The sequence below is a fragment of the Lipophrys pholis genome (assembly GCF_963383615.2).
Source record: "Lipophrys pholis genome assembly, chromosome: 3".
Taxonomy (NCBI): domain Eukaryota; kingdom Metazoa; phylum Chordata; class Actinopteri; order Blenniiformes; family Blenniidae; genus Lipophrys; species Lipophrys pholis.
The window spans coordinates 18,645,577-18,668,770 of NC_137627.1; the positions used below are offsets into that span (position 1 = coordinate 18,645,577).

General features: G+C 41.0%; 1 protein-coding gene across 1 annotated transcript in view; it reads left to right on the plus strand.

Annotated features, from left to right (window-relative positions):
- The first annotated feature begins 3,138 nt into the window (after window positions 1-3,138).
- Window positions 3,139-23,194, plus strand: part of dync2h1 (dynein cytoplasmic 2 heavy chain 1) — a 101,753-nt gene continuing 81,697 nt past the window's right edge. The window contains 40 exon segments of the mRNA XM_080460502.1: window positions 3,139-3,356; window positions 3,512-3,701; window positions 5,244-5,417; window positions 5,660-5,798; window positions 5,975-6,093; window positions 6,355-6,499; window positions 6,881-7,026; window positions 7,163-7,249; window positions 8,332-8,466; window positions 8,801-8,914; window positions 9,012-9,123; window positions 9,540-9,664; window positions 9,837-10,012; window positions 10,153-10,348; window positions 10,428-10,523; window positions 10,722-10,880; window positions 11,022-11,120; window positions 11,359-11,498; window positions 11,742-11,970; window positions 12,659-12,786; window positions 13,164-13,279; window positions 13,486-13,613; window positions 13,880-14,029; window positions 14,157-14,362; window positions 14,469-14,624; window positions 14,744-14,858; window positions 15,041-15,211; window positions 15,479-15,637; window positions 15,785-15,853; window positions 16,033-16,187; window positions 16,301-16,433; window positions 16,519-16,636; window positions 16,827-16,939; window positions 17,103-17,216; window positions 17,846-17,996; window positions 19,489-19,694; window positions 20,694-20,876; window positions 21,162-21,344; window positions 21,621-21,844; window positions 22,134-22,249. Coding sequence (XP_080316628.1) covers window positions 3,519-3,701; window positions 5,244-5,417; window positions 5,660-5,798; window positions 5,975-6,093; window positions 6,355-6,499; window positions 6,881-7,026; window positions 7,163-7,249; window positions 8,332-8,466; window positions 8,801-8,914; window positions 9,012-9,123; window positions 9,540-9,664; window positions 9,837-10,012; window positions 10,153-10,348; window positions 10,428-10,523; window positions 10,722-10,880; window positions 11,022-11,120; window positions 11,359-11,498; window positions 11,742-11,970; window positions 12,659-12,786; window positions 13,164-13,279; window positions 13,486-13,613; window positions 13,880-14,029; window positions 14,157-14,362; window positions 14,469-14,624; window positions 14,744-14,858; window positions 15,041-15,211; window positions 15,479-15,637; window positions 15,785-15,853; window positions 16,033-16,187; window positions 16,301-16,433; window positions 16,519-16,636; window positions 16,827-16,939; window positions 17,103-17,216; window positions 17,846-17,996; window positions 19,489-19,694; window positions 20,694-20,876; window positions 21,162-21,344; window positions 21,621-21,844; window positions 22,134-22,249 — 5,668 coding nt within the window. The 5' untranslated portion in view covers window positions 3,139-3,356; window positions 3,512-3,518.

Consider the following 23,194-nt stretch of genomic DNA (forward strand, 5'->3'; position numbering starts at 1 on the left):
AATGTTTTATTAAGTCCCAGCCTTAGTTCACTCTAAACGTGTGTGGTGGCGGGGCTATTTGGTGTTCACTTCATTAAAGCAACAACAACAGCCAGCTGCATCTGGCCAACATGTGGTCATTCTACCCGTCTGAATTGAATAAAGCTCTTTAACTTTTATATCGGCTATCTACAAATCATTTACCTGCCTGAATTGATTTTAAGATAAGATAAGATATAAGATAAGATATCCCTTTATTTATCTCGCATGTGGAGAAATTTGCAGTGGTACTGCATGGTAGTACAGAGAAAGAAGCACACATAGCAGGAACTAAAAAAAAAGCAGATAAAAATACAATATAATAGAAACAATATGCACACGGTGCCTATAAGTGTGGACATGTACAGAATATGGGGTGGATGTATTGTACAAAAAAGCAGGTAAAAATACAATATAATAGAAACAATATGCACACGGTGCCTATAAGTTTACAAAGTGACCAGGAAGAATTACTTATGTCTATGTAACTTTTCTTTTTCAACATTTCCTGTAGTAAAGCAATAATGCAACATCTGTACTCTTCCTGCGTGTGGTCGTATGTAAAAAAATGAAAGTAGGCTTCATCCTCTCAAACAAGCATTATTCAAGAAAGATTGACTCAACAACAGAGTTCAATGACCTTTTCAGAAAGGAATGACATAAAGGAAGAAGACTCTCTTCCCACAGTCAAGGCTGTGGGTAATACTGTGTAGGCAATGGTTACAGTTTAACAAAGGATCTTGGCAGTTTGACAACAGCAGATCAGTCGGGAAGGACAGGACTGATGGACTAGTTTTTTCACCTGTTTGTCACAGGTGATATGCTATTTTCTCGTCACATACGTACTCGGACAGCTGGTTAGATATAACAACACTGTGAATAACTGCTGTGTTTCACCCTCACTCTTTCTTAGTCTCATTCTGAAGCACATACTTTTCACTTCTGCTTTTCACTTTTTTACGGTACTCTACCTAATGTGATACATAAACAGTTCATTCCTTTTTATTAACGGCTAATTTCCTGTAATTCAACACATCTCTCTAATAGCTCATTAAAGGTTTTCTTTGACAGGACGATTAGTTTTATAGACAGTGTGCTGAAGTTATGCATGTGTGAATGTGCTCACTATATTGAAGAGTAGGGGAACGCCGAGGGCCGGTTTCTGACACAGCCAGGCTCAGAAGAAAAAAAAAAAAACACACAAGCCTTTGAAGAAAACTTTTTTCCATAGCAATACCATTTGGGGTTTTCCATCAGTGTCCTAAATGTGTCTGTAAACCCTAACCTGAAGTCCTGAAGTTGTAAGTGAAGGGCATTATCGCTCCTTTCCTTTTAACATCCAGTCTTTTATAGAGTTGTGTGTCTATATCTTCATTTGTGTATTGATAACTGAATGGGTGTAATAACAATTATCTCTCCATGCTTTAGGCAAGACATGGTAATCAAATATAGGCATCCCAGTATGGAATTGATGTTAATGCCACCTCACCAGTGATAAGGCGGCTTTCACTTCACTCATCTCTTGTCTCAGGTCTCAGTGTGGTGTTATGTCTCTAGCTATTGCTAAAACAGTGAAATCTAAGACTTAGAATTAGCAGGTTAAAGTTTTATTCCCAAACTTAGCAAAGTCTTCGGGCCCTCAAACATGCTGTTTTTGGCCCTTGAGTCATATGCTTGATCCACCTGGTTTCTGTTTCAACGGGATCAGTCAATGAATCTGCTTCACACACACAATACCGAGCCTTTGTTTTTCTTTATTTGCTGAGACATGTTTCAATGCCAGTAGGCGATGAGTCACAAGTAACCAGTATTTTAATGATTTCAATCGTGAGTGTCAAGCAAGGCTTGTAGACCGGGTCACAAGAGGCTACAATCTGGCCCATGAGCCAGCTAAGCAAAAAAGCACTGGATTTTTAACACAACCTTCTTAGTGGTGGCTGAAATGTCGGTGATCCTGCCATGAAACTAACAGTAGCCTCAAAGCCATACTGTCATGTGAGTTTGTGAAAATATGTATGCAAAGTCTGCAAAATGCGACTGCTATAGATATTTTTGGGACATTTCACTGTAGTTTGCATCATGAAAAACTGGCTTTATGTAGAGATTGCAGTCAATTTTTATACTAATTGTTCAGAGTTGGGTATTTATGTGGCTGTATGTGTATTGTGGAACTTTAACTACACAGCAAATTCAATTTTCATAGCTTGAAATTATGCAGAAAGGCAATCTGCTGCGCGTTTGGATATTTGAATGGTCAGAATTGGATAAAAACTGTAAGAGAAGTGAGCCAAAAAACACAGAAGATTAGAAGACTGGAAAGTAATTGTGCGATTTCTTCCAGAACACAATTCTGTGTAAATGTCTGTAAAGAGACTGAAATGGAAATAGGTAGTTTGGGTAATATTTGGGCAGCATGACTCGGTTAGTAGAAAGGTCGTCTCACAATCAAAAATTACAGGTTCGCTTCCCATCTCCACCTGCCCTCATGCCGAAGTGTCAAAGTCGAAAAAACTTTGTATACTCTATTTTTTTTTTTTTTAGCTCCGAATCTTTTTTTCCTTCATCTTTTCACCACTTCATTAAACCGCCTGATGTGCATTTTGAGGAAGCAGTCACACACGCTGGCATGTGGATGGACGGACTTATTTTTCCACCGTGAAAAAAAAAAATCTCGACTTTGATTTTGGACTTTTTCTGAAGCCACGAAGGTGGTTTGTTTTTTTTAGCCTCCAAAAAAAAAAATCTCGACTTTGATTTTCGACTTTTTTTGAAGCGCATGGAGGTTTTTTTCTTTTTAGCCTCCGAATTTATTTTTTTTTCTTCAGTGGCCCTAAAACTCTTCCGTACTTCCGTTCTTCCATATGTTTGTACGCCTAACAAAAAAAAAATAAATAAATATAGATAACGTAACTTCCGGTGGTGAGAGAGAAATGGCGGCGCTCCTTGCTCGCAGATCGGTACTTCTAACAGTGTTCAGGCGAGCGCCGTCGTTGCCTGGCAACAACGAGCGCATACACGCTACACAGACATCGCTACACAGACATTGCTACAGCCGCATTTCTTGCATTAGCTTATGGGAACCGCTCGATTACAACACTTGATGGCGAAACGGTATGAAAACTGCATTTCAGTCAGTGTTCCAGCGCGCCGACATTCAGCCTTGGTATCATGTTCGTAAGTTCCATTCACACGAGTAAAGCTAACGCTAAAGCTAGCTAGCTGGCTACAGCTTTTGCTGTGCGGTGGAGCTTTCCCAGAACTTCACCGAAGCAGTTTCTCTTCCCCTCCGAAGCTGGGCTTCGAGAGAAACCTGTTTGTGATAAGTAGCCTCTGCTCTGGTGCGTCTGTTTGAATGTGTTACCTGGCTACACACACGCACCAAAACAAACATTTCCTGAATAAAAAAAATGGCTTAAGAAATACACAAGAAATGTGTGTTTACTTTTACACAGCTCCTAATAAGACTTACTCATGGTCACTCTTTGGGTTTCAGCTGAAAGATGCCCCACGGTTCAGATGATGCTCGCAAGAGGTTTATCCTCACCACGACTGGAAACTTCTACGGAATAAAACCTTCCTCGTCCCTGACCGACAGCCCAGAGCTCAATAACTTCTTGGATGATGGGAATGAATTTGTCCTGTCTTTCAGCAGACATGATGGTGATCTGCACTTGTCAAATAAGGTGAAGCAATTACATATATAACACATTTACAAAGAAGAGCAGATACTTTGGAGTGTCTGGGGAACATTTGGGGCTCAAGGGCCTTTCTCAAGGAGCCACAGTGGTAACCAGGCAGCTGTGGGACTTGAACCTGCAAATCTCCTCCGATCACAGGCTCGCTTCCCTGACCTCGAGGTCACTCATATGCAAAGAAGTTACAACAGTTACAAAAGTCATAAAGCTAAACATCTGACTACGACACACTTTTTGATCATTCAGTTGAATTTTATGACAGCCATGTTTAGGAGAGCATCATGTAAACCAAGACAATAAAAAAAAAGAAAGAAGTTCTTCCAAGGACTGCTTTGCTCTGAAAAGATTTAAGAATTTTAAATACCAATGTGCCGCATGGTGGAGCAGTGGTTAACACTCTTGCTTCATAGTGAAAAAGTTGTGGGTTCAAATAGGACTTTCCGTGTTGATTTTGTTTTTGCTGCGTGAGGGTTTCCTCTGGTATCCACAGTCCAAAAACATGCATGTGAGGTTAACTGGTGACAAGGTTAAAATATGAGTGTGTGGTTGTGAGCTTCCTCTCTGTGTTTACCCTGTGATGGACTGGCGACATATTTGGTGTGTATCCTGCGCTTGCCCATAGTTATCAAAGAAGATGGATGGACGGAAATGCCAATCTTCTAAAGCACATTTCAGAATTCATTCATTATTTTACTAAAAACCTAATAATTCTAAATGATTTAACTAATATTCATTGAAGGACTTAGCAGTTCGAAGACGCTTTATTGGTCTGTTGTGGTGAAAGGGAGCCGAGTCTGCTCAGTTTTACTGGTCACTTGAAATCCCCACACTCACCTACAGCCATGAATAATATCAACTGAAAAATCTTATCAGGGTGGCAACCTCACTTTGACAAGGTTGATCATCTCGGAAATACTCAAAATCGACCTACTAATTCAGGCGTAGTTGCATCCCATAAGAGGTCTGGGCACGTCCAACTTTGACTCTTGGAGACCAAGGGGGGCTCTAGAATTAATCTCTTGTGGCTCTTTAGATCTTCTGTGTTGGCTCCCTTTCTTTATATGTAGAACAATTTTCCTCCTATTACTTATCTTCCGTTCAAAATTACTCTCATAGCTGAAATGGTTAAAAAGGCTAACATTTCAAAAAGAAAAAAAGCTATTCAAATAAAAGCGACAAACAGTTAATAATAGCTAAAAACCTGAAAAAAGTGTTAGAAGGAGGACTGGCAAAAAGAAAAAAAAAAAGAAGACGAAACGTCATGAATGTACGTTTAGCAAGACTAATAAATGACTTAATGAGCTCTGATCTTTTATGATAAAAGGTTTTTTTGTGGCTGTAGAAGAATTTTATTTGGTGGAGAGTGACAAAAACGGCTCTTTTAATGGGAAATGTTGCAGAAACCCGTTCTAGAGATTATACCGTTTGCTCACTGTACATCAGGGATGGAGAATGTTTTTGTTTTGGAAGTTCCATTCGAGTGTTGACAATAAAGCTGGCCTTTTTGTTTATCATTTATCATTTAAACAGATTGAAGCTGTGGCCGACACCAAAGAGAAAGTGCTGGTGTTCTTTAAACTGCAGCCCACGGTGATTACAGAGGATAACCTTCACCAGAGCCTCCTGGTGTCGTCCATGCTGGAATCTCCCATCAACACTCTCTACCAGGCTGTTAAACAGGTTTTTGCACCTGTACTGCTGAAGGTGAGCTCGCTGGGAGGTGCTGAGGAGTTTATGGGGCGTTATTTAAAAAGCGTCGATTCCTTCAAAAGTCCACTTCACATTTCAATTCCCTACTTATTTCAAGTTGTATGAGGATATTTTTTCTAATTTGACGTAGGTAAACAACACAATAGCAAAATATTCTAGATTGAATGAGACAATACATGCAAGAGCAGAAAGAAACACTGTGCGGTCAAAAGCATGTCACTTTTTGCTCTCTCAAGGATGAGCGCTGGCGTTCAACGTTCGACCCAAAGTTGGCCGGCCTCCTGAGCGAGCTGGAGCTCGGGCTGGGCTCAGTGGTTCGTCAGTCCGGAGCGCAGACTTCTGCCAAGAAGGGTCGCGAGGAGGAAGACGTCCTGGGTATTGCTCAAATACATTTTCATAAAATGACACACACGTAGTCTCTCAACACACTACATTTCAGCGGGAATACTTTTATCACATGCATACTGTATATGTTTTTACATACATATACAATGGGCAATAACGTTGTACCATAAAGCAATATACTAACAGTTTTTTTGCGTTCGATGCAGGTATCCTGACTCCCGGTGATGAGTTCCAGTACTGGGCGGATCTCTCTGAGTCTGCCGAAAAGAACAGCGTGAGAGAAAGGGCTTCACATTTTACCGAGCTCTTCAAGCCCATTCAAAAGGTAGGCAAGCCAACAAATATTCGCATGGAGCCCTTACTTAAACCTTAAAAATGATGTAGAAATATCAAATTTCTTTCTAATTGAATTGATCAAAAAGTGAGTGATTTGTACCGGGCAACACGTCATGTTTTACTTTGTTGGATTGGACGTTTGAAAAGCTTCCAACTGTAAAATGCGTGAGCGTGCTATTTGTTTTTGAAGCCTATATTTACCACATGCTCCCTGGAGTTGAACTTATCAATCTATCTGTGTTCCCGTTAGGAGTATGGCGGTCTCGATGGCTTGTCGATGCCGGATGTCGTGGACTTGGTGGAGCAAAGCAGAGACTCTCTGGATGACGTGTGGAGGCAGACTGATTATGAACCTTATCGAGAGACCCGCATGGTCCGACTCATGGATGTCATCGGTGGGGCTCTCGTAGACGGACAATGAATGACCAAAAACCAAGAAATGTTGACAGATATTTGTCGATTCTGTCTTATTCTGTAGTGTTGACGCCACTTCTCATATTGCACTGACCACTGTGCTGACATGATGTTGTTGTTGCGCAGCCTTTGAGAAGTGAAACGATCTTTAGTTTCCCTCGAACTCGTCAGTATTTGACAATCACATCTATAGATAGGATCATTTCGCCGTACTATGATACTAATAGAATAATAGAATAACATTCAGCCAAAATGTGTTTCAGATATCCTGTTTGCAAGTATAATTGTTTTCTGTTCTATATGTTTGCTGAAGTAATGTTTTATTTTCTATTTAAATTTATTTTGCGTCCATACATACAAAGGTGGAGCCTTGGGAAGATATGTCCAAAGGAAACTGAGTGATGTGAAACTTTTTGAGGAGCCGTTCGTATCAGTGAGAGAGAACCTGAGAACGGGAATTTCCATCTGTGAACAGTGGGTGGTGGCCTGCGAGCATCTGACTGGGCAGGTATGGGGAAACATCAGAGTGGAGTCAATAGTATGCACAAAATGATCGAAGAGATTCAAATCTCATCCGCTCCGGTGAGGGGAATAGGTCTGTTAGCATGTGTTCATCTTTTCTTTTTTTCTTTTTTTTTTTTCAGATATGGAAGAGACATGCTCCCTGTCCTTGGAAGGGAAACAAGCACTGCCCACAGACCCTGCATTGCCTTGCAGGACGATTGACCGAGGCAAGATATGTTTCGAGTACAACAAAATACACTCTGACCACTTCCTTGTTTTTGTTTCTCTCTATTGAAGCGGTTGCGTCAATTCGCTGGAATTATGCCTTGATTACATTTTTTTAAAGATCTTGTTTTGATCTTCCAAAAAATGATTGTGACAATGGCAATTGATAAACAGACTGATGAAAAAGGCTCACTTACTAGTTTCCACTGCTGTTTGAAGCTTTCTTTGAATTTCATTTTTTGCGATGCAATAGTGATAAATGCAAACTTCTTTTTGTTATGCACCACCTTGATTCAATTATATTGTTGAATGCTGTTTTTTTTTTTCAACTTTTGCTTTAACGCAGTTTCTAATCAGGCATACTTTTTCACAATCGTGCCATATTTGTCTTGAAATGAACAGCTGCTTAATTTGAAGCCTAATATATATGCATGGCAGTGCGAACAGACAAAGCTCATTCCTTACCACTTATTATTATTTTTATTGTCTTTTATGAACTTTATACAAACATGTTCGTCCAAATCAAAACATCAACAAAAGACAAACAGAGGAAAAAAAAGAAGTACAGGCCACGGTGTTTTTTTTTTCGTTTTGTAATATGAAATGAAATTCAAGTACGCTTCCTTATATTCTATTAAAGTCAGAGCACTAAAAAAAACTTTCCAAATCTTTGTGAAGCCATCTCCCTTATTTTTCCAAGAGTGTTTTCCAGTCTTAGCATTTCAGTCAGAATCTGTTTAAACAGGTCGAATGTTGGTCGCGTGCACTTAACTCTCACCTTGTGTAAATCTCGCATTTCACAATGTTGAAATTCAATGTCGTTTTTGTAGCCTTAACGTTAGACCACTGTCTTAAACACGCTGTTATTTTTGATCAAATTGCAGCCGGCCTTGTTAAATACAAAGAACGCAGGTGTTTCTACAAAATCTCTACATTTTCCTGTTTAGTTAGAAGCAAGTTTGGGATTGATCAGTTACCTCCAGTTAAAAAAAACAAAAACCCAAGAACATCAGTCATCATATCCAAAATGAAACAATGGACACTGGTAACCTGCTGATCACGTGATGCTCTGCCTGTTCTCAAGGTGGTGACGCTGCGTATGGTTCACGAGAAACTGCTGTGCTTGCTTCCTGGCGGGAAGCAGCAAGGTCTGACTTCAGATCGTGTGTTTGAACCGTTCTCTGGGCTCAATCCTCTTCATTACAACCCGTACACCGAGGTAATGAATCTTGTTAAGCCATCCCGTTCCTCCTTTTGTGGGAGCAGGATAAATCATGCAGGTCCTTCAGTGTGTTGTGGCTTGCTGCCAGCATCAATGATCATTTTAAATACAGCATTAAAAACCTAATAGTTGCCTGTTAGCCTCGACATTGAGCTGATGGCTGTGGTAAATTCTGTCACGACTTCAGTTTGTGTAGTTGGAACAGCGGTGGCTAATTTGATCATTTTAGGAAGAATCTTACACACAATCTACTTTTTGAATGATGAGACATTAATATTTTTGTCAAATTGTTCTCTAGCGCCACAGTCTGACGGTTGTGTGTTCTCTGTAGCCCCTGTGGAGAGCAGCAGTGGCTCAGTTTGAACGCCTCATGACTCCATCGGAGCAGGAAGTAGCTGGCAGACTGAAGAGCTACATTGCTGATGTCCAGGACAATCCACAGCAGGTATTCAGCCCGAGTCCTATTGATCAGATTATTAAATCTTCTGTGGGTGTGCCGCAACTTACATTTAATGCATGTTTTTTTTTTTTTTTTCATCCAGCTGTTCCAGGTGTTCCAAAAGCACAAGGAGTTGATCAAACGTCCCACCGTCAACAAAGAACTGCAGTCTGAGAGAGAAACTCTTCTGGCCAGACTACTAGACTACAACAAGGGTTTGCAATATTGTCTTTTCCACTTTTTCCATGATGATAGAGAAATGTCAATCTCTTATGGAATGAGGCATGCAGGGGGTTTGGAACAAGCTCAGCAGCCAGGATCAGCCAGGGACTTTTCTCACTATGAGGCGAGCATCCTGACCACGACTCCACTGTGTAGCATGATGGTGATCTGTAGTGTGTGCATTATGTGTTTGAGGATTGTGAACGGATGTTCTGCTTGTTGCTGTGAAAGTCCAGACTCCCTGCCTCTCGCACATCAATACATCCACTCACTCATCGGAACTGACAAGAACACAATTATCAGGTGTCTTCTAAAACGTTAACACAAAGTATTTAATATCGGGAAGGTCACTGATGACACAGAGTTGCTTTCCATGCTTAACCTCTCTTGAATATATTGATTTTCTTAGGCCTGAAGACTGACTTTGATAGTCGGTGCCACGGAAACCCCGGAGACAAGTCCGGCCCGCTCATTGGAAGGAACCTTCCTGAGGTGGTGAACAAAATAGTTTGGGTGCGGCAGCTTCTCCACAAGGTAACTGACGTCTTATCTTTGTGCCAGTGTGAACCTTCTGGTCTCTCAATGACGTCTGTATGTAAGACAAGTAACTTTGATTGAATAATTACAAAGTGTTTGATATAAATACCATGACAACAGAACAGTGTATATTAGTATTAATTTATTTATATGTGCTTGTATCCGTCAGGTGGAAGACTCTGTCCGCATAGCCGAGGCTCTGCTCTCAGACCTGTCTGGGTTCAAAGGTTTCCTGCATTTCTGTGATGATCTGCTGGAAGTCCTGCGGGCTTACGAACAGGAACAGTTCGAGGACTGGTCCAGAGACATAATGTCTGGACTGGCTGACCCAAAGTCAGGCATCAGGTTTGAATACAATAGAACCACGCAGCATGAATGTTTGCTGCTGAGTCACACCGTTGATGATCTCCATGTTCGTTAATCACATCATTTAACGTTGTGTTTCGTAGGCACACGAGTGAATACCGTTTTCCTCCTCTTTGCAGTCTTCAGGCCAGTAGCCGCGTAATGGAACTGGACCATGTGGACGGCAGGCTGAAGATCCAGTACTCGGACAGGCTGCAGAGTCTGCTGCGGGAAGTCAGGCAGCTCTCTGCCCTGGGCTTTCCCATCCCAGCCAAGATACTCCAGGCTTCCAACACTGCAGACAAATTCTACAGACAAGCTGTTGTCCTAAAACAGGTCAGAATGAAAGTTAAGAGAGACCAACACACTTACATTTACATGTTTATTTATGTTTCTTATGCTTGCTGTTTTGTAGGTGGCTCATTTCTACAACACCATTGACCAGCAGATGATTCCTTCTCAAAGACCAATGATGCTCGGGCTCGCGCTGGCATTCGAACAGGTCATCAAGGTATTGTGGATGGACAGCTCTAAACTATTAGAATTTTTTAAAGTATTATCAGTTTAGTGAACTTTACACATATAAAAGGACAAAGTTCCAGCTTTATTCCTATATTTTTTTTATCTTGTATTAACTAGTTTCTGACATTCAGTAACACAGCATCTTATGTTTCTCATGACTTTTTCTTTTCTTTTTTTGTTTTGTCAGAATCCTCGTCATTCAAAAGACTCGAGTGGTAAACTTCAGATCACCTGGGACAACCCCAAAGAGTTAGAGCTGTACATCGCCAAGCTGCAGTCTGCTGCTGAGAAACTTTCCATTGAGAACAGAAAGTTGCGGAAGTGGCACACTGACTTTACTGAAAAGGTCGCCGCAACAATTTGCAGTCATTTGTATTTTCCACAAAGATGTTCTCCGTTATACTTTGTGGGTATTGTGCAATGTCTTCACGCACGGAGTCTGACTGTTCTTTGCGTTTGCGTCTGCTCCACTGATTGTGTTTCTCAGGTGGTGACACTGATGAATGTAGACCTGCTCAGACATCAGCAGCGCTGGAAGGACGGCCTTCAGGAGCTCCGCACCGGCTTTGCTACGTTGGAAGCTCAGGTACTTCGTTAGTTTCTGGTAAAACTGTTTTTGTAAAAAAAACTGTTTTGTTTAAAAACTATTGAAAAACTCTTACAGAAATCTGAAATCTGAAATGATTAATTTGTACAAATTACTCATGAATGTGTGTGTGTGTGTGTGTGTGTGTGTGTGTGTGTGTGTGTGTGTGTGTGTGTGTGTGTGTGTGTGTGTGTGTGTGTGTGTGTGTGTGTGTGTGTGTGTGTGTGTGTGTGTGTAGGGCTTCAGGTCTGATGACATGCGGGCGTGGCGTCAGCACTGGAATCATCAGCTGTATAAGGCTCTCGAACACCAATATCAGACTGGATTGGAAGCTCTGAATAAGAACCTGCCTGAAATACTCATAGATCTTACTTTCAAGTGAGAGCACACAATTCAGTTTCTGTCTCACTCTCAGTTTTGAGTTGTTTTTTTTAGTTTTTGCCATCTTTTTCTCCCTCTCTGTGAAACTACAAACAGCCGATTCTGACTTTTTAAAAAAAAAATCTCAACTTCTATTTCATGCACTTCACAATGCCACTTTTTTTCTGTTCTCGCCAGCGAATACATTTTCCATGCATTGCTTACTGGAACTTGTATCTTTCACTCTCTCCCCCACAAAAGGCAGGGCCGCTTACAGTTCCGTCCACCTTTTGAGGAGGTGCGAGCGCGCTACTTCAGAGAGATGAAGCGTTTCATCTCAATCCCAAACCAGTTCAAAGGCGTCAGCGCGCAGGGGGAGGAGCTCATCTTCAACATCATGATTGACAGAAACGCCTCCGGGTTTCTCACCATTTTCAGCAAAGCCGAGGACCTCTTCAATCGCCTGCAGGCTATACAACACAAGTTCAAGGTGCCTGGACAACAGATTATTTATGACTAATTGTAACAGAGATTCAACATTAACCTTCCTATTAGAACACTGCAAAAGATGTTAGTCCCAGAGTAGATTTAACTTCATTCGAATGAAATCCTTTTATTCACTGCATTCTGCAGCAGTCCCACTATTCTTTCACACTGTCGATGTAATTTCAGCCTTCATATAAGAAGATGAAATTTGTGAATATACAAATTACATTTCATAAACATGCTGTGATTTTGCGCTGATGTTGAAGGTTAACAATAATCCACGTTGTTTTAACATTTACACAACATTGCAGTGAGCCATAACTGCGCTGCTTTGTAAAACAGATCCACTTGGATATGTCATGCATCTCTGATCATGTTCACGCTTAACTTGTAAGCATTTCCCCTTTATGATACTGTCACAGAACAGTGAGCGCTGTGTTTCGTGTTTTCCCTTTTGTCAGCAGACCTAAATTGTAGAAGGGGAGGCCCTCAGCTGAAACTAGACTTATCTTTATTCTCTCACTTTACTTGGTTCTGTTTTTAAATCAACTATTTATGTTCCGTTGGGGCCGTGCAGTTTCTGTCAACTTTGCCCCAGTTAAAAAAGGAAATCTGCACTGAACCTGTGTGTGTGTGTGTGTGTGTGTGTGTGTGTGTGTGTGTGTGTGTGTGTGCGTGCGTGTGTGTTTTAGGAGTGGGTTGTCCTGGGGCAGGTGGATTTAGAAAAGTTAGTGGAGAAGCATCTGAGTTCTGTACAGGACTGGGAGAGAAATTTCAAAGCTCTGAAAGCCAAAGGGAAAGAATCTGAACGGCTACCAAGGTACAGCAAGCACGCACACACACACGCATGCACGCACGCACGCACGCACAGACATTGCATGGACAGTATTGCATGTATTTTCAGAAACGTAAGGAAGAATAATGTTTCTGTCAGAAACACTATATATTTAAGTACATGCCTATAATAACATACAAATGGTAATCTATTTGATAATTGATGTAAAAGTTAAACTTACAAACAACTTGATTACAAATGAAACATTCATTTCAAGCCAGACTTCCTCTTTGAGAGGATATGCTTGACCTTATTGATTGTTTGGAGCTGGCAAGCTGAAATCCACTAATTTGGTTTAGTCCTCAATGTAGAATGATCAGGTTTCAGCTTGGGGATTCTCCCTTTTTTTCTTTTTTTGTTAGTCAGGAGAAGGTGGACTGTATCACTGTCAACTGTGAGCCTGTAAAAGCCGTCATCGATGACCTGATCCAAAGGCTGTTTGACACTTTGCTTCTTTCACTTCGGAAGTCGACTCAAGGTAATTTGTGGATGAAGTCATAGAGTTTTCACTCTTGTGCAATACAGCAGACTGATAAGAAAAAAGAGGAGAGTTCTTTCCCTCTCTATTTTCACTCTGTTTTGATTTCGTTTTTCATTCTTTCGGGAACAGTGACATCCCCGCTCGTCTTCCTTTCACTTTCGCTTTCCTTTTTTTCACACCCATGTTTTCTTGGTGCCCTTCAGGTCACATGCAGGCAATTGAAAGTTTTGTGTCAGAATCAATGGAGATCCTGTCCAGTCGACCAGAGAGCATGGAGGAGATTGGCGCAGCCAACGGAAAATATAACCAGATACTTGCTGGCAAACCTGAAGTAAGAGTTACCCACATATAAAGCATAATGAGTAGAATGTAGAAACAACACTTTTTTTTTTTTTTTTTGTGAAAGTCCATCTTTCTTCTTCTGAGATTTCTGAAATGGAGTAACATTTTCCAAAGTTTTAATAAAAAAATAAAAAAAATTTGTCTTTGGACTTTCACTATTGTTTACCTTGCAATTCTATGGACTTAATGAGTTACAATTTATTGTAATTTTCTGAACACAAAAATGAACTAACTTACTAACATACATGTGTACAGATCCTGCCTCAGTTCCAGTGGGCTGAGGAGAAGAACCGCTTGCTGCGAGCTGTGGCTGGCGCCGGCTTGGACTCTCTCTCCTCACTGAGGGCCAAGTGGGACAAACTCGAGCTTGTTATGGAGAGTCATCAACTGATGATCAAAGAGCAGGTGACGTTTGCCCACTGAAACATATGGCACACAACATGCATGAATCTCACCAAGTCGAGCACAAGCAACAGCTTTTACTGTTCGCTGTTGTTTTTTTTTTTTTTTTTTTTGCTTGCATACATCTCAGGTGGAGGTGATGCGGAGTAATGCTGCAGAACGTATCAGTGCGTACAGGGCCGACCTGGAGCGCTTTAAGGCCCGCTGGGACCAGCTTAAACCGAAAGATGAGATGCTTGAGAAGGATGACCATGCGGCACTACTTGCATGTCTCCAGACTATCAGGGACAAACAGCAAGAGTTTGAAGAAATGGAGCTGGTGCGCACTAAACTGCTGTAAGTTTATTGTGCTATATTAGTACATCGCTTACTTGGATTAACATCTTTCCCCCTTGTGTGGTGGACAATACACTGTTGATTTAAAGTTCTCTATTGTTCACAGAGAGGACTGTTCCTATTTTGACCTGGAGGCTCCGGATTTCACTCTGGCTGCGGAGACAAAGAGAGACATGGAGGAGTACAGCCACATGTGGGGTCTGTATGAGGAGTGGCAGCAGGGTTTCACTGAGAAGGCTCAGGAGGACTGGATCACGTTCAGGTCAGGAGTTCACCGTCAGCCTGACAGATGTTTGCATTCGCTTGGGTAGTGTTTATTTTCTCGCCATGGCTGTGTTTAAAGTCATGTGGTGGTAATTGTTCATGATCGATGTTTCACAGGAGTAAGACGTATGTCTTTGAGGAGTTTCTGTTCACATGGCAAGACAGACTGAGAAAACTGGAGCAGCCTACCGCCATGTCTGTTAAGCTCCAAGGGGAAGTGGACAAATACAAGGTATTAGATAGTGTCGTTTTTGGTTTTCATTGGGCAACCCATAAAATCACCTAATTTCAAAGTGGAGGCTGTTGTAGGAAATCCAAATATCCATCATTGACTTAAACCAGAACTCTTAGGTATGTCAAACTTGAGTACTTTTTCATTATTTCTCTTTTCTTTTTTTTTCTGGCACCTTTCAGAATATGGTTCCAGTGCTGAAATATGTCCGCGGGGAGCATCTGTCTCAGGACCACTGGCTGGACATGTTCCGTTTACTGGGTCTCCCTAGAGGGACGACCTTGGAGAAACTTACCTTTAATGACATTCTTGGTGTGGCAAACACCATCATAGAAAAGACATTGGAGCTCAAGGTTTGTACACATACACTCATCTGGCTGCTGAGTAGAAGGTTGCCCTACTGTAGGGATGTTTACCTCTTTGAATCACTTTTCAATAATTGAATGATAAAGACAATATTGTGATCAATGATAAGGATCATAATTGTCTCAAAACATCATAATTATGATCCCTGAGCACGATCACTGAGCACGAGAAAACCGGTGCATCCTTTATACTTGCATTTCCACATTATTGACACAACCTAAAGCAAATTGTCTCGTGTTCATGTGTGCGTGAAGGACCTGAACAGCCGCGCTCAGGCAGAGGTAACAATCAGAGAAGCACTGAGAGAGCTGGATCTGTGGGGAGCTGCAGCTGTCTTCAACCTGACTGAGTACACAGACAGCAGCAAACGCATTCTCACACTCATCAAGGACTGGAAGGACATTGTCAACCAGGTGTGTGTGTGTGTGTGCGTGTGTGTGCGTGTGTGTGCGTGCGAATGCATGCGCGGACTGCTGGCAGATACACTGAGATTGGCACCATTAAATGAAATCTTACGGATTAGCAAACACTGGCTTCATCATCTCTTTCTGTCCATCCAGGTTGGAGATAACCGCTGTCTGCTGCAATCTCTAAAAGACTCTCCCTATTATCGCAGCTTCCAGGACAAGGTAAGGTTAAAGCCTTGAATTCATAATCCCTCTGCTTTATTTACTTTTTTCGGGGGTAATTTCACCTGAAGATATTTTGAGTTTTGAGTTTCGCTGTTTGGAGTTCAACCAAACATCAAGATCGTAAACATCCTTACCACACTAATCAGGGGCAATAACTTTACTCCATCTGCAACCAGGTCAGTCTGTGGGAGGTTCGACTGTCGGACTTAGACGAGTACCTGCTCAGTCTGAATGCCATCCAGAGGCGCTGGGTTTATTTGGAGCCCATCTTTGGACGAGGAGCGCTGCCCCGAGAGGAGGCCCGCTTCAAACGTGTCGATGAAGACTTCAGGTACTTTCAATTTATGTGACTATGAATACAGACACCAGAGAGCTTTTCTGTAATATTACCAAACTGGTGAAAGTAAGGACATTAAAATACAACTGTTTCTGTGTGTGGAACAGGTCTATAATGTCAGACATCCAGAGGGACAACAGAGTGGTTTCTCTAAGTTTGAGGGCAGGAATCAGAAGCTCCCTGGTCACCATATTGGATCAACTGCAGCGCTGCCAAAAGTCACTTAATGAATTCCTGGAGGTATGCATACGTGTTTCCGTGTGCAAAGACACACACGTTTTCCTTATGCTGCTGATAATGTATGTTTCGTTTTTCATTTTTTCAGGAGAAGCGCTCTGCCTTCCCGCGGTTCTATTTTATAGGCGATGATGATCTTTTAGAGATTCTTGGACAGGCAACAAACCCAAGTGTCATCCAGTCACACCTCAAGAAGCTGTTTGCAGGTCCGATCCTTTGTCTTCTCTTTTTGTAGCCGCTCTGTTGCACCGCTCTCTCTTGTTTATCTGATCTGGTACACACACTTTTGTTTTATTCCACCTTTCTCTGGGCTACCTATCTCCTATCTTACATCTCTTGTTGTCACCAGATGTTGACGGGCAGTGAAGGTAATCTGACCGTATATTGTCTGTGCAGGGATACACAGCGTTGTGTTTGACGAACAAGGCCAGAACATTGTTGCCATGTGCTCTTTGGAAGGAGAAGTCGTGCCACTCAGAAACCTCGTGCACATCTCCAGCCTTGTAGAGGTAAGTCCGCAAAGTATCGCACAAATGTATACTCTGTGATGGATGTATCTTTTATTCCCGTGTGTTTGTTTCCTTCAGTTTTAAAGAGAGATTATTGGATCGTTGCAATTGTTGAAGGCAGCTGTGCAATGTTTTTTTTTGTTTTTTTTTTCCTGCTTTGTAGGTGTGGCTGAATGAACTTTCTGTAGAAATGAAAGAAACTCTGAAGAACCTGTTGTACGAATGTCTGTCAGCTGGGAAGAAAGGAGAGGTGGACCCTTCTCGCTATCCATCACAGGTATCTTAACACAATCACGTAACAGTGTAACCCTTTAGGTGCCCGTTTTGATCATGCATTAATAACTGCTCTTTTTGAAAAACACAATATTATTATACGGTATTGCAATAATAAAGCTGACTTTGGTTATTATTACAAAATAACCCCATTAAATCTATGTTTATGACTGTAAGTTTTATGATGAAACTACTCATTTGCAGCTACGAATTACTCGAGGATCCCAATTTTTTTTTTAAAGCTTGAACATAGAGTTTTTTTTAGAGGGGATTGTTTGATGCATACCAAAGGGGGATTGCCAACAAATTTTTCTAAATGTTTTTTTTTTTTTTTTTCATTTTGATTTAAAGGTGACTCCAGTTCCTTTTCTGTGGTGGTGCCACGTAAAACCTTTCCACACAGAGATAAAAAGGGGAATATAGATGAAACTCCCAAGAAGTTAAAAACACACTTCCTCACCAATTTTCACCTCTCGGGACGATACACATCTCACAAGTACACACATTCCATCAACAGGGTTTAAATACTGCTGTTATTATGCCTCGTTCAAGTTAAAATTATATACTGCTTTTGAAAGAGTATGACCAAGGAGAGAGGAAAATAACTCTTGGAACGTTTTACGTTCTGTGCAGATTTTATGTCTTGCTGAGCAGATCCAGTTCACTGAAGATGTGGAGAGAGCTTTAAAAGAGCAAAATTTGCGGCGGCTGGAGCTTGAGCTTAAAGGAAAACTGGAGCACTACACGACAGTGGACACCAGCCCAGACGAGCAACCGAACACAGGTAGGGTTTGCATTCATATGCATCAGTGGATATATTTTTATATGCTTGACCCAGTGTTACTGTCATATAAACTATTATAAAGCTGAAATGATTTTTTATTGAATTGCAAAGTTCCCCTTTTTTTTTTTTTTTTTAAATAAAGTAATAGTACTATAGATCGGTGCCTGACATTTGTCAACATTTATGGAGTTTTTCTGACACCTAGTGGCCATGAATCATTGACCCGTTTTGGCTAAGAACTGAAGATAGTGGGACATAGTTTCTTAAAAGGCTCCTACTTGGAGCACTGTATCATTAGATAGCACTGGCAAAATCCCCTTTCTCTTCCATGAGTGTACTCACGACACTTCACTTGTTCTTGGACTCTGTTCAGGGGATTTTTCTTATGTTGGAGGACATTAAATCTTCCCGTGAGTTTGCTGCACATTTTCTCTCCTGCTGTTTTCCCGCCCATTAGTTTCTCCAGCAACCCTTTTCAGTTGCTGGCCAAATTCTTCGCAAAATCAGCTCCTGTGACTGCCCGTATTAACAACAGCCACTTGACACTTGCACTTTACTCCATTACGAGATTCCCTCTTGTGTTGTTAGTGATTGCTCCGTGATCAGTTGTTGTCGGAGAGATTAATGCTGAATAACTGCACTTGTGTGAATCTCCTCATAGCCAGTGGGAGTGCAGAAGGGAGCCGTACTCGGTAAAGCTGTCGACGGAGTCGCTGGCAGGCTAATTTAATGACCTGGGGATGAATATATGACTGCGTAAAGCACGACAAGTGAGATCTTTCCCGAGAAGTTGAATTTGCAAAATAGCACTTTTAAATTTAAATCAAGGTTTCTTATTCATGCATGAGATGAAAAGCTCCTCCATAACCCTACTAGTGGCGCCGTTTCATGGGACATTGCTGCCAAGTTTCAAATCCTGTGCGTCATATAAACATGCATCTGTGAAAAGCAATGCTAGTTTGCCTTGCGTTCAGTGGAACCGGAGGCAAATTTCCATTCATCCCTAGTTTTAACAAATCGGCTATTGTACCTGATATTTCAACATGATATTTCAGGTTTAGAGATACCCTGATTCCGTTTGATACGGTTTTGCATACAAATCCACCACTCATAGTTGAGACAGAAGTCATTTTCATGATAATATCTCATTCGATTACTGGCTCCCCTCGAAGAAGTAGGTAGCTTAAGAGACTATTGAGTAGTTGGACTGATTAAAGTGGCTGAAGTAATGGCTAAAAGAATAATCTAATTACCCAGTCTACATAAATGGGCCATAAACTCAGAGTGGAGTTGGGAGCAAGCTAACATGTTGGCAAAGAAGTCACGACAGGGTGGAAAGCATTTGACGCTGTCTATATGTTTTCATTTTTAGTTTTATTGCCACAATCATGTTATGTTGGATTGTTTGACGTCCTCACAAATAGCAAATTATTTCAGATTGGAGTAATTTAATGTATTTGTACCTGTGACTAATGCACGTCTCCTCACACAGAGTCCAGCATCCTTCAGCTGAAGCTAAAGGCCTTGATCCTTGATATCATCCATAACATCAGTGTGGTGAAACAACTCAGTCAGGCAGGAGTTACCAGCGCTGATGCCTGGGCCTGGAAGAAGCAGCTTCGCTTCTACATGGGACCTGATAAATGCTGCTCCATACAAATGGTTGATGCACAATTCAGCTACACATATGAATACCAGGTGTGTAAGTGCAGACCACCATGTTTTCAGATCAGTCAGTATTAAGAGTCTTGAAAGACAATTAAAATGACTTCATCGTAGTCGTAAAACCAATATTTTTTTAGCTACAGTTCACTTTTAAATGGAATTGATGGTATGATCAATTCATGTTTGATACAGCTCAAGTTTTTCTTTCTTGTTTTTAAGCCATTTGTCTTTCCTGATGCAATTTTAGCAGCTGAGGGTTAATAGCCTTCCTCAGGTATTAGGATTTGAACCAGGGAACTTCCAAACCACCACGACTCTGAATTATGTTTCATTTAGAATTATAGTTGTTTTTTTAATTGTTAACAAGCTGAAATCTCAAATAAATCATCCCCACTGGTTTCTTAGTGATGAACTTACTCACGTTTACTTTTCACATATTTTGTCCTCTCGCATTGCTACATAATTATACATTTTTAGTCTTTCTTCCGCATTCCATCAACAAAGGAATAACAATCTTACTATTGCACGCACTCAGTCAAAAAAAAGTAATTATATCATAAATAGTTGTATATATGTGTAATTCTGTGACGTTGCAAACCAGAGGACTTTCCTGAATCAATGCACAGGTTTTAAGTGATTTTTCATTCACTTTAATTGATTCTGGTGTCCTTTCTCGTGCTGAATGTAAAGGGTTTAACTCTGTGAACTCTGAAAACTCACCATCAGGTTATTTAAAAAAAAAAAAAAAAAAAAGTTATGCTCAGACTGCATTGAGTTCCCTTTTCTTTCCTTTTGGGGGCACTGTTTATGTGGAAATGAGGAATTCTGCATATCCTCTGTGCCATTCCCTGAACACTCATACTCGACTTAGCCTCCCTTTTTTGCCTGTCTTCCATTTGTTTAATTCATTTCCTACTTTCTCATTGTTTGTCTGTTTGCTTTTATCCTCTGATGACTTTTTCAACCACTACGGTGCTTTCCCCGACTCTTATCGCTGACGTTCTTCTTTTATCTGTCCCTCCTGTGTCCCAGGGGAATGCTGCTAAGCTGGTGCACACTCCTCTGACTGATAAGTGCTACCTAACTCTGACCCAGGCCATGAAGATGGGGCTTGGGGGTAATCCCTATGGCCCAGCTGGCACAGGCAAAACCGAGTCAGTCAAAGCCCTAGGGGGGCTCTTTGGACGACAAGTGCTAGTATTCAACTGTGATGAGGTATAAATATGCTGTTCGCGGGAACAAGTCGACATCAGTTTGAACATTTAACCAACAAGCATACACAGTTTTGTTACCCAAGGCAAATGACACGGACACATTTCTAAAAATAGTTCATTATGGAGTTCAAGAAAAAAAGATTTGAATGAACATCCAGTAAAGACATGTTGACGTTTAGATTTGTACACAAACAAGTTTACATTAGATCTGATTGGCATTTCAGAACATGCTGCATGTTTATTTTTTGTTTTTTTTGTTAATTGTGTGTGTGTAATGTCTTTTCAGGGAATTGATGTGAAGTCAATGGGACGGATCTTTGTGGGGCTGGTGAAATGTGGAGCTTGGGGCTGCTTCGACGAGTTCAACCGCTTAGAGGAAGCTGTGCTGTCTGCAGTCTCCATGCAGATTCAGGCAATTCAAGATTCCCTCAAACACCACAAGAACACCTGTGAACTGCTGGGCAAGGAGGTGAGACACTCAAAACAGCTTTGACTGACAATACTGTTTTAAAAACTTTCTTCTTTTTTTCCACATAGAATTTGTTGTGTGTTTCTGCAAAGCTCATCGGATTATAATATAACGTTACCGTCATATTGCTGTTTATTTCGTTACATATTGTTAAAAAAATTGAATTTATTGGGTCAACGATCAGCGAACAACCGTGCAATTGTTTATTATCTATCTTACGATATGATTATATTCTTATTAACAAGGAGAACGTTTGCTTCTTTCTTCATGCTTCAGGTGGAATTAAACCCAAACTCTGGGGTGTTCATCACAATGAACCCAGCAGGAAAAGGCTATGGAGGCAGACAGAAGCTTCCAGACAACCTGAAGCAGCTGTTCAGGCCAGTGGCCATGAGCAAGCCAGACAATGAGCTCATCGCTGAAGTCATCCTTTACTCCGAGGGCTTCAAAAGTGGAGAAATACTTGGACGCAAATTGGTTGCAATCTTCAACCTGGCCAGGTAGAAATCCTGTTTTGTTTTTTGTTTTTAAAGATCAATACAATTTGTGAGACTATACCCACTAACATATCAATTGCCAGTTCCTGTTGGTGATAGGAGTGTTTGAATATTCAAGTCACACAAGAAAAGTGCATTTATTTGAAAACCATTTAATACAGTTTCTACAGTCTATTGTGGTGTATTGATTTTGTGGATGAATTATCTTGTGCCTCCCACCCCTAAGTGCGACAGTCCATTGACAGTGTGGGGATATGTGTGAAAATGTGTGGGTTTTTCTTTGTGTTCTCAGGGAACTGTTGACTCCTCAGCAGCACTACGACTGGGGTTTGCGTGCACTGAAGACGGTGCTGAAGGCCTGTGGCAGTCTCCTGCAGCAGCTGAGGAGGAGTCACGACAAGGATAAAAGTAAGACCGTCTCAGTTAAAAAAACAAAGAGAGAAGATATTCTTAACCAAATAACCTGTGATTATGCTTAACAAATGCTTCTGCCAACTAATTTCACTGTTGGTGAAATGAAAATTGTAAATAAGATCAATTGACTAGCTAAGAAGGAGGGAAAACCCAATTGAAAAAGTAATTAGAATGTGTATTCGTCCTCAATGTATTCGGTTAACTCCCTCAACCCTATCGCTTCAGAAAAGATAACTGTGAGTAGATCTTCCAAGGTCTTTGTCGTTTTTTTATCTATGTGACTATATTATGCTGCACGCATCCCTATTGAACACACTACGATGCAAGCAGATCGTTTTTAAAACTATAAAGAGCTCAATTTTGACACTGGATGGACATGAAAGTCAATAATTTGACTTCTGTCTAAGGATTAAGTTGCCATTATTGAAATGATTTGGTACGAGCTTCGGGGAAAAATAAAAAGAAAGCTGCAGAGAAGCTTATCCATGGCTGCAAGTAATTGCTGTCAACATTCATTGAGACTTCCAAGTTTGTAATTCGTAAGAAGAGGCATAAGAAAGAGACCTCTGTGCCCTCGTCCTCCTCCTCATTGCTGCCCGAGGCTATCAGCTCAGGGCTACGCGAAGTCCTGGTAGAAGCGTATATTTAAATCTCCAGCAAAACTCTCTGCAGTCAAGTTGCATTGTCAGGTACTGACGAGGAATAAGGCCTTATACAAAAAGAATAGAACGCGCCTCTGATTCTACTGCCTTGATATGCATCACTAATCAATATTTACAGAAAAAGATGTGCACAAATATTGTTGTTTAGAAGGAGACACTAACAATGCCGCTAATCACCTGGGTAAAAAGAAGCCACAATGTTATATTCAATGAGAATTTATTTTAATACCCTGAATTAAATGTATCAAAAAGCACAAATTTAAACCACGATATAAAA